The sequence below is a fragment of the Salmo trutta genome, chromosome 40, assembly GCF_901001165.1.
Source record: "Salmo trutta chromosome 40, fSalTru1.1, whole genome shotgun sequence".
In the NCBI taxonomy this organism is placed as follows: Eukaryota; Metazoa; Chordata; class Actinopteri; order Salmoniformes; family Salmonidae; genus Salmo; species Salmo trutta.
In genome coordinates this window covers 3,553,575-3,563,736 of record NC_042996.1, presented here as the reverse complement: position 1 = coordinate 3,563,736, position 10,162 = coordinate 3,553,575, and the positions used below count along the sequence as shown (strand labels likewise).

Sequence of the window (10,162 nt, the reverse complement as noted above, 5' to 3'; positions counted from 1 at the left end):
ATAGAAATATGTAGAACAAACATGCCTCTCTTGACATGTAGGATAGGGAATCACGTCAGCTCTATTCATGGCATTTCTATCTGCAATGTTCAACAATGTTTGGCAACTGTACGTGGACCTGAGTTGAACCAAAACCACACCCATCAATGTAATATTTCCCAGCATGCACTATAGCGGGTTGATTTTTAGAATTGTTTGTTTCATTGTTTTTGCATGTACATTGATTGACATGTGTTTTTCTAAACTAATCCAATCTGTTACTTGGACTTATTGCACCCGTTATTGAAATGGTTGTTCCAGTTTAGATGCTTTAGGTAGTCTCATATTTTAGTCTTCCAAGCCCTGGCAGTCACTCTGAATGCAGGTTGCGGGTGAATAATTTTTGGGGGATATCCCAAACTCTGGCAGGATTCTAATAGGAATTACACATCACTTTGCAAGCCAGCAAAATGTGACTTGCAGGCCTGATGTGGCCTGTAAAACCATGAGTTTCAGGCCACTGTATTAGGATAAAACTAGGCCCTCAAAATAAAGCATATTGTATTGTCTTTAAGAATTTTATTTCAATGACAACATATTCGCTTAGGATCTCACTTGGTGAATGCCATATGACTGAAAATGAATGAATGCAACCATGTCTGTCACTTACAAATTCAGTCTTGGTGGTAATTCTACAATTCACTCGAAAGGCAAGGCACACGGGGAAATATGCAAATAAGGCTTTACACTAAAAATACTTAATTTAACACTGAAAATTGTGGACCCGTATAGACACTGGAACTGTGTTAAATTTAACACTGTGTTGATTTAACACTAGAGAATTTGCTGTGCACCAACCCCCCAACTGTAGAACATTCCAGAAAAAAAAAAACACTAACGATCATCTGAAAGAGGGGACCAAGATGCAGCGTGGTGAGTGTTCATATTGAATTTTAATAATACAAAACACTTGAACATAAGACAAACGAACGCCAACAGTTCTGTCGGTGCAAACCACACAACAGAAACAATCACCCACAAAACCCAAAGGAAAAATAGGCTCCTTATGTGTGACTCCCAATCAGCAACAACGAGCTTCAGCTGTGCCTGATTGGGAGCCACACACGGCCCAAAACAAAGAAATACAAAAACATAGAAAAAGGAACATAGAACGCCCACCCAATGTAACACCCTGGCCTAACCAAAAATAAAGAACAAAAACCCCTCTATGGCCAGGGCGTTACAGTACCCCCCCCCCCCCAAAGGTGCGGACTCCGGCCGCAAAACCTGACTCTGAAGGGGAGGGTCCGGGTGAGCCTTCTTACGGCGGCGGCTCAGGTGCGGGACGTGGCCTCCGCTCCACCCTCGGCGTCGCCCACTTAGGTGGTGCCCCTTGCCGTGCCGGAGGACGACCCTGACTGCGCCCGGCTGGCGGGCGTCCCTGGCTGCGCCCGGCTGGCGGGTGACCCTGGCTGCGCCCTGCGGCTCCGGGCTGGCGGGCGGCCCTGGCCCAGGATTCACCAGGCTGGGGAGACATGGAGGCCTGGCCCTGGGCGCAGGCACAGGACTCACCAGGCTGGGGAGACATGGAGGCCTGGTCCTGGGAGGAGGCACAGGATAAACCAGGCTGGAGCGACCCACTGGAGGCCTGGTCCGAGGAGGAGGCACAGGATAAACCGGGCTGTGGGGGAGCACTGGAGTTCTGGTGCGTAGGCTTGCCACCCAAACTCCAGGCTGAATGCCCACTTTTGCCCGGCACGGGCGGAGCGCAGGCGTTGGGCGAACTGAGCCCTCCCAGCGCCCTGGAGACACAGTGTGCAGAGCCGGCGCAGGATAGCCTGGACCGAAACGGCGCACTGGAGACCAGACACGCTGAGCTGGCACAATTCGTCCTGGCTCGATGCCTGCTCTCGCATGGCACTTGCGGGGGGCTGGCATGTAGTGCTCCGGGCTATCAACGCGTACTGGGGATACCGTGCGCTTTACCGCATAACACGGTGCCTGACCAGTACTGCGCTGCCTCCTGTAAGCATGGGGAGTTGGCCCAAAATTAAATCCTGGCTCTGCCACACTCCCCGTGTGCCCCCCCCACATTTTTTGGGGGGGCTGCCTCTCGTGTCCGTCACGCTCCCTTGCCTCATACCAGCGCCTCTCCGCTCTCGCAGCCTCGATCTCCCACTGCGGGCGACGATACTCCCCAGCTTGAGCCCATGGTCCTTTACCATCCAATATCTCCTCCCATGTCCACAACTCCCGATAGCTCTTCTCCTGGTTCTTCTCCTTCCTCCGCTGCTTGGTCGGTTTTTTTGTTGGGTAGTTCTGTAACGATCATCTGAAAGAGGGGACCAAGATGCAGCGTGGTGAGTGTTCATATTGAATTTTAATAATAGAAAACACTTGCACATAAGACACAAACGACCGCCAACAGTTCTGTCGGTGCAAACCACACAACAGAAACAATCACCCACAAAACCCAAAGGAAAAATAGGCTACTTATGTGTGACTCCCAATCAGTAACAACGAACTTCAGCTGTGCCTGATTGGGAGCCACACACGGCCCAAAACAAAGAAATACAAAAACATAGAAAAATGAACATAGAACGCCCACCCAATGTAACACCCTGGCCTAACCAAAATAAAGAACAAAAACCCCTCTCTATGGCCAGGGCGTTACAAACACTTTCACCACAAGGACTGTAAGTAACCCAACCATGTATATCATAGCATCAGCAATAGAGATAACTATACTGTTCATCCTCTTTATAATGAAGTTCTCACAATGCTACCTATAGGATCATAGTTGCAGTCAGTTGTTCAATCCAATCTGTATACAATATGTCTCTTGGATGTCTAACCATGTGCTCCCGAGGGCATTGCTGCCCAGGGTAAATGTTTATTATGTAATATGTTCACACAAAGCCACTGTCTGGAGATAAGATAATATCAACAGGGGAAATGTTTCTCCCACTGTTGGCTTCATTAAAAACCTTTAAAAACCTATTATCCAGAGAAATAGAAACACATGGGGATGCTCTGTGTGTGTATGTGTGTGTGTTTGGTTTAACTATCTTTGTGAGGACCAGAAGTCCTCACAAGGATAGTAAAAACAAGGGAAATTCAGACAAGTGGGGATATTTCGCTGGTCCCCACAAGGAAAAATACTATTTTTAGGAGTTAGGGGTTAGGTTTAGGTTTAGGGGTGACGGGTTAGGGTTAGAATCAGAGTAGGGGTTAGGTTTAGGGTTAGGTGTGAAGGGTTAGGGGTTAGGGAAAATAGGATTTTGAATGGGAATCAATTGTTTGGTCCCCACAGGGACAGTAAAACAAGTGTGTGTGTGTGTGTGTGTGTGTGTGTGTGTGTGTGTGTGTGTGTGTGCGTGTGTGTGTGTGTCTGCCTCTAGATCACACAGCTGTGAAAGGTTGTGCTTTGCTGCTGTCTGCTTAACGAAAGTAAAAACAGATTTAGTAAACAAAAAGGTCTGCGAAAATGCTATCCCCTATTTTTTCACTATCCCCGGTTTAATACCCGACAAAACCATATGCTCCAAATATTCTAAACACGTTACTACAAACCCACATATGCACCGATTGCCTTGCTGCGCTCTCATTGAAAGTTATATGCGTAGGCCTAGTAGTCCATATGGAATTCACCTCTGTGTTTTGCTATAAAGCTGAGGGATTGGTCTGGAGAAATGTTACCACTGTCAAATTCAAAGATGGACCTAGATTATAGGTGCAAGGACTGATTGTCCATGCATCATTGACAGTTTTCAACATATTTTGAATTTGTACATTGTTTGTTTACAAAGATTCAAATGACAACAAAAACATAACACAATTTAATAAAATAACCTTAGCTTGGGTTTGATGGAGTTTTAGCTGATGAAGCTATTTATGCGTTTATTTTTCCGAAAATCATTAGGCCAATTGAAATTATAATTGAACAGCAGTGAATATGACAGATAGTCCAAACTCCTCTGTCTTTGGGTTACATCATGTCTTCTTTCTTCTCCCCACCAAATTATCTATTTATTTGTTGGTTAATGTGTATGCATACACAATTGAAAGTGCACTATACTGATCCTTTTGGCTCTTAAAATATTCCCCAACCAATGGACACCTCTGTTGCACAAGACGTATTCGCACCTCCAATAAACGCAGCCTTTATTGGACAGCTGGCATGCTACGGAAGTGTGTCCGGCCCTGTAGCTCCCTGTCCCCGGTGTACGACTTGACAATTTTGGCTAAAAACAGGTGGATGACAACACTTTGCATTGCATGCAGTTAGGTATCACTTTCGCTGATTGTAGTCAGAGATGGGAGCGAACAATAGCACCCGCCGCGTCTCGTTTGAGTCGGATGAAAATGACAACATCACGGTTGTGAAGGGCATAAGGGTGAGTACTGAAAGGATAACAACAATGAGGTACTGCATAACCCAATGCTGCTCTGAAGTATTGAAGCGCGTTAAAAAAAATGATAGGAACGACTGACTGCATTATTATATCCTTATTACCAAACAAATAGGCACTGTTATGCCAGAGTAACGTTTGTTATGGTAGCTAGGCTAGCTAACTTGCTCTCAGTTTGACACTGGGGTTTATGCAATGGTCTCGCGTTGTCTAAATTATTCATGACTGGATACAGCTAGACCTAGTTCTTAGTAATGACATTTAGTTTATAATAGATACTACTTTTATGACATTGTAATTAACATTAGTTTAGTCCATGTTGCACCATTAAATCCATGTCATGCAAAACACGTGTCGTGTACTTGCTCTCTGACGTGTAAGCTGTTAAGTGTTTAACTGTTGCAGTGGACCCTGCGTGCCTATTGAAGTTAAATATATGTTGAGAGGCTTTAGTTTAGTTTCAAGTTAAGACTAGTTGGCACGAAAATGCCTATTGTGAAGCACCTTGTTGCTAGAAGACTCTAGACAACGTTTGTTTACATGGAGTAATCAGCTGTTGTGTGGCAGTGTTTTCCTTCTGCATTCTTGCCACGCGTGCTTGTACACATCAATAAACAAAACATACCTTACGGTTGTACATTGTACACCCATATCACAACCAGTGTTTTACAATGGCAGCATTCTGCCTTCGTTCTACAGTTTTCACCCAACCACAATCAAGACTCTGTGTTTAGAAATGTCAATAATCATCGCTTTTGAAACGCCCTTTTATCAGCAAGGAAGAATCCTTTAAATGTAAAATATACACTTATTGTAGCAGGTTTGCACAGATCCATACAGCTATGGGTGGCGCCATTCGACTAAACTACACTTCCACTACACTTCCAGAGTTGCTAGATAGGTAATTAACACAGGTCGTCGGTTACCTCTAGTCTTCTGTAAACCATTGCTGTAACATGGAGATATGGCCGTGTGGGAACACTAACCCTATCAAGGTGTGTATCAATTGAACCTTTTTTTATTTTTTAATGATTTCTCGCTGATATGGGTCTTTATGCTTCCAAAACCATACTGCAAGCAACGCCTGTTAATGTTCAGACCGATGTCTTCGTCCGATCACTCGTATGTGTTATGTAATGGAACAGGGGGTCATGATCAAGGCTAGCCTAGGCCTAACTCATTTTTTAGGGGGGTGGACACATTTTAGCAGCGGTGTGTGCCACTGCTAAATGCATATTGGGATAACACTGGGCAGGCTGTTGTAATAGAGCTAGTGCACCTAGAGTTGTAGCCTTGTGTGATTAAGTTGGCTTGTCAAGTAGATTGTGAGAACTTGCCTTTTAGACTTGAGTGTGGTGCAGTTGAAGTGTTTAGTGTTGCTCAGATCTGGTATCCTTGTTATTTGAGCTTTTTTCTCTCCTGTTGGTTTTCTCTCACATATTGCTCTTCTCTCTCTTCTGCAGCTCTCTGAGAATGTCATCAACCGAATGAGGGAGCCTATAGCTCCCCTTCTTCCCCCCTCCCTTCCACAGGTCCCACCCACTGTTGCTGCTCCCTCCCCCCTCATTCCAGTGCCTCCCCTCAGACCCTCCTTCGATCCCATCACCTCGCTTCCACCCATAGAATCCATCGCACTACCACCTCAACCTCCTGCACCTGTCACTGAAGTTGTGGCCCCTCCTCCACCTCCACCGCCCATGGAACAGGTAGCAGCTCCAACCATCATTGACATGGTGATCCCACCTCCTACCCTAGCTGCTTTAAAGCCTGTGGCGTCCCCTCCACCACCTGCATCTGTTGAGCAGGTAACCCTCCCACCGCAGGTTGAACCCCTGGCCCCTGTTCCTGTTGCTGTGGAACTCAATACCATACCTGCACCTCCTCCTGTAATCGAACCCGTTGCTGATCCTCCTGTAATCAAACCTGTTGCTCCTCCTCCAGTAATCAAACCTGTTGCTCCTCCTCCTGTAATCAAACCTGTTGCTCCTCCTCCTGTAATCGAACCCGTTGCTGATCCTCCTGTAATCAAACCTGTTGCTTCTCCTCCTGTAATCGAATCCATTGCTGCTATTCCTGTAATCAACCCTGTTGCTTCTCCTCCTGTAATCAACCCTGTTGCTGGTCCTCCTGTATTCAAACCCATTGCTGATCCTTCTGTAATCAAACCCGCTGCTGCTGCAGCTCCTCCTTTAATTGAGCTTATTGCACCTCCTCCCCCTCCCGTAATTGAACCCATTGCTCCTCCTCCCCTTTCCTCTTCATTGGCATCCATCTCCTCCTCCCCTGATGTTGAGTCTGCTGCTCCTCCAATGGAAGCTTTCTCCCTGCAGGCTGCAGTCAAACCCATCGCTCCGCCTCCTCCCCCAGCTGAATTCATTGCTCCTCCCCCTTGTGAACCCATTGCCCCTCCTCCTCAGCCCCCAGTGGAAGCTTTTGCTCCTCCTCCTGCCCCAGAACCAGTGGAAGTTGTTGCCCCCCCTCTTCCTCCTCCCACCCTAGAGCCAGAACCAGTGGCTGCAGCACCTCCAGCAGCACATGCAGGTGAGTTCTACTATAGCGTACAGACATAAGGGTCTACTTAATGTGTTTACAAACATTGCCGCACGAGGGCGACGGCACAAGTTGGTGGCAGAACAAGGGGGAGTTGTTATAGAACGGCAGCAAAATAACTCTTTACATGTTGCTTGAGTGCATTTCACACTACTTTTGGATTATAATTGAATTTTAAGGCTTATATGAATATCCTGCTTACTATGTTTGTCATCATCGCAAATCAACTGCATTATACTTAAAAAAAACACATTTGGCTAGCTTTTGCTACATCCTATATCAATGAGTGTTAGCATTCTAGCTAACAACTGCTGCATCCAAAATAATTATTTTGTAAAGATCACAACCAAATATAATCTTAGTGGCAGTTCAAGAAATAATCAAAACATCTTTGCATTTTTTTTTGGTTTAGAAGTAATACAAATGTTAATCTAGGCTATGTTGAATGTGCGCAGATGTCATGGCTTTCTTACTGCTGCCAAGAGTTGCGCGCATCTTTGCGTGACGTCAGTGTGTCGTGTACTGAAAAAGGGTCTATAGTGTACAGCCATAAGGGTCTCGGTGGCACCATGCTTACCTGACACGCATGCATTCATTCACACCACTCAACCTGTCAATGAGATTGTCAGTTAATTTACTGGTTCAGTTGGATTATTGCACTGTGTGCTGGTATTTGACCACCTCGTAACTAATTCAGAGGTGGTCAATCGTACTGCTTCCTCCACTTCCTCTGAAATGAGCTAAAGCAATTTGGCTTAAATTGACATGTTCACACAGCAGGGCACAGTCATGACCCCAGGCATCACACTGTTCAGTGGGTTAGAAGTCCAGCTTTTGGGATCTGTACTCGGTCATCATTTGGGAATCTTGACCTTACTTTTAAGTCAGCCCACGCATACAGCACAAATGTTCTCTCCCCTCTGATTGTAATTAGTCTTCGTTCTCAGGATTCCGCTCACAGTGGCCTCTGGTATTATGATTCATTGGCATCGCCAAAGCGCTAATGAAACGATTAATTATTACTTGTAATAAAGTTAATGAATTGATGCCGCACTTAAGCCCATTTCCTATATTTTGGCCCACTAGGCAGCTGAAACCATTGCCCTTTTTTCCTCCTCTGTTTTGCGGAAATACTTTAACTTATTTTTGACTGTTTTTCACTGTTAAATGTGATGCATTCTTTCCCTCCACTAGCCAATTTGCTTAGGGCTGCTTTGCATCTTGCGTGTTAAGGGTCACCTTACACTGGTATCGGAGTGTATCAAGTCTTCGCCACAGGGAAAGGACTGTTGAAGGTAAGGCAGGAAACGATGGGGACGTGGGAGGTTCCATCACAGATGATGACAACGGTGGGCGAAGAGGTTTCCCCATCCTTGACAGCACACAATGGGTGTGATAATTAAAAAGTGGCCATCTTAAAGGCACGCTGCACTTCCTCTGGTGATTAAAACGACGCCTCCTCAGTTTCACACAACAAACCGGCATCATTATGAAAAGGCTGTGGGCGTGCGTTTGCTGTTCATCTGGAATAGAAATCTCCCTAGCAAAACTCCCAAGCCACTTATCAACTGTCAGACATGCTGTACTGTAAGTTAACGCTATCAGGTTTATCTTAATATGCTGTTTGGGCTCTCTACTTGAGGACATTGTTAATACAATTGGTCTTGTAACAGCATGCTACTCACACGTTCTTAACAAAAACACTTTTGTATAAATCTGTTTTCATTAGCGCCCGGCCATTCACGCAATCGCTCTCCGATTCTGTCTGTCAAAAAATCACTCCCTATTGTCCACGTTTAATTGCTTTGCAGATTAAAAGGTAAACACAGCAATGTCTCACTACATTTTTTTAATCAGGGATTTGTATGAACTGTTTTTTGGGGGATTGCAGCTAGTTCCCCTGAAAAAGCAACATTTTAAGAATTGTCTTTTGTGTCTGCAAAAGGTAATGCTCTTTAAAAAAAAAAAAAAATGTTGCTCCTTTTCGGTCAGTAAATGATCCTTGTTTATAGTACCAACTTGATGAGAGGTCTATTATGCCTTGTGTGTCATTTTCACCCTATTCATCATCATATTAAGATCACTTTATTGGTTAATTGCACAGAAGGTCCAACTGAAATTTGACTTCTGCTTTTTAAGACACACATGCATACATACCAATACAGGTTTTGGAGAGGTGCGGTAGGATGCCACACTGGACACGCAGGGAGATTTGTTGTGGGGGGTTAAGTGCCTTGCTCAAGGGCGCAATGGCAGGAAATGGCATGTAGGATTTGATACCAGCAACCCTCCGGTTGCCAGCTCACTTCCCGCCAGAGTTTTCCAGTTGGACCCGGGATTCTAACTTTCAAACTTTTAGTTGCTTGCTCGCCACCCTAACCACTAGACTACCTGCTGCCCCAGTACAGTATGTCCAGACTTGACATTTGAGATGAGGCAAAGGTCACCAAGGAGCTCTAGCGACGCTACCCTAATTGCAGCTAGTGTTTTTGGCAGTTCAAGTGTAGTTTTGTTTTTAACCGTTGATTGAGCTCCACATCTTTCGATACGGGTCATGGTTGGACCACGTGTCTTTTTGAATTTAGGTGAAAGTAACAGACCCCAGACGCATCAATAAGTCAGTTTAACCAAGTACAAGTCAAGTTGCAAGTTTTGGTGCGTGAGTCAGTCAGTTGACAAGTTTCTCTCCTAACTTACCTAAATTGGTATGTTAGGTAATGCAGAGCTGCATATTAATTTCCACACAGGTTACCATTGCAATCAGAGTAAGAGTTGTGTTCTGTTCCTGCCCACGTCACCAGACAGTAATAACACTCACATCTGACTAATGAGCTTTGAGTTGGAGGAGAAAGATTTCTCTCTCTCCTCTTCCTTCCCTCAGTATGTGTGGTAGAAAGTACTATAATTTTTTTTATGTCAGCGGTTTGTCAGGTGCATGGTGGTTTGCTTACTAGATGACTGCAGTACACAGGTGGAGCTTTTCTATAGTGCTATAACCTTCATTCGTTGTGTTCTTGTGACGGCTTCAAATTCTTCTCAACATGTGTGGCCTACAAGCACAGTGATGTAAGTCGACATTGAAAGAAAGGATACATGTTTTAAAGGTTGTCCCATGTTCATTATACACTTAGTACACAAAACATTAAGAACACCTTCGTAATATTGAGTTGCACCCCCATTTGCCCTCAGAACAGCCTCAATTTGTCAGGCATAGACTACAA

General features: G+C 45.1%; 1 protein-coding gene across 6 annotated transcripts in view; it reads left to right on the top strand.

Moving 5' to 3' along the window:
* Window positions 1-4,133: 4,133 nt before the first annotated feature.
* chchd3a (coiled-coil-helix-coiled-coil-helix domain containing 3a) overlaps window positions 4,134-10,162 on the top strand; it is a 104,101-nt gene continuing 98,072 nt past the window's right edge. For 2 of the 6 annotated variants that reach the window (XM_029742556.1, XM_029742555.1), the window contains exons 1-2: window positions 4,134-4,376; window positions 5,855-6,932. In XM_029742556.1, the coding sequence (XP_029598416.1) occupies window positions 4,296-4,376; window positions 5,855-6,932 (1,159 nt within the window). In that variant the 5' untranslated portion in view covers window positions 4,134-4,295. The remainder of the gene's footprint in view (window positions 4,377-5,854; window positions 6,933-10,162) is intronic. The other 4 variants (XM_029742561.1, XM_029742559.1, XM_029742558.1 and 1 more) reach the window with 4 other exon arrangements.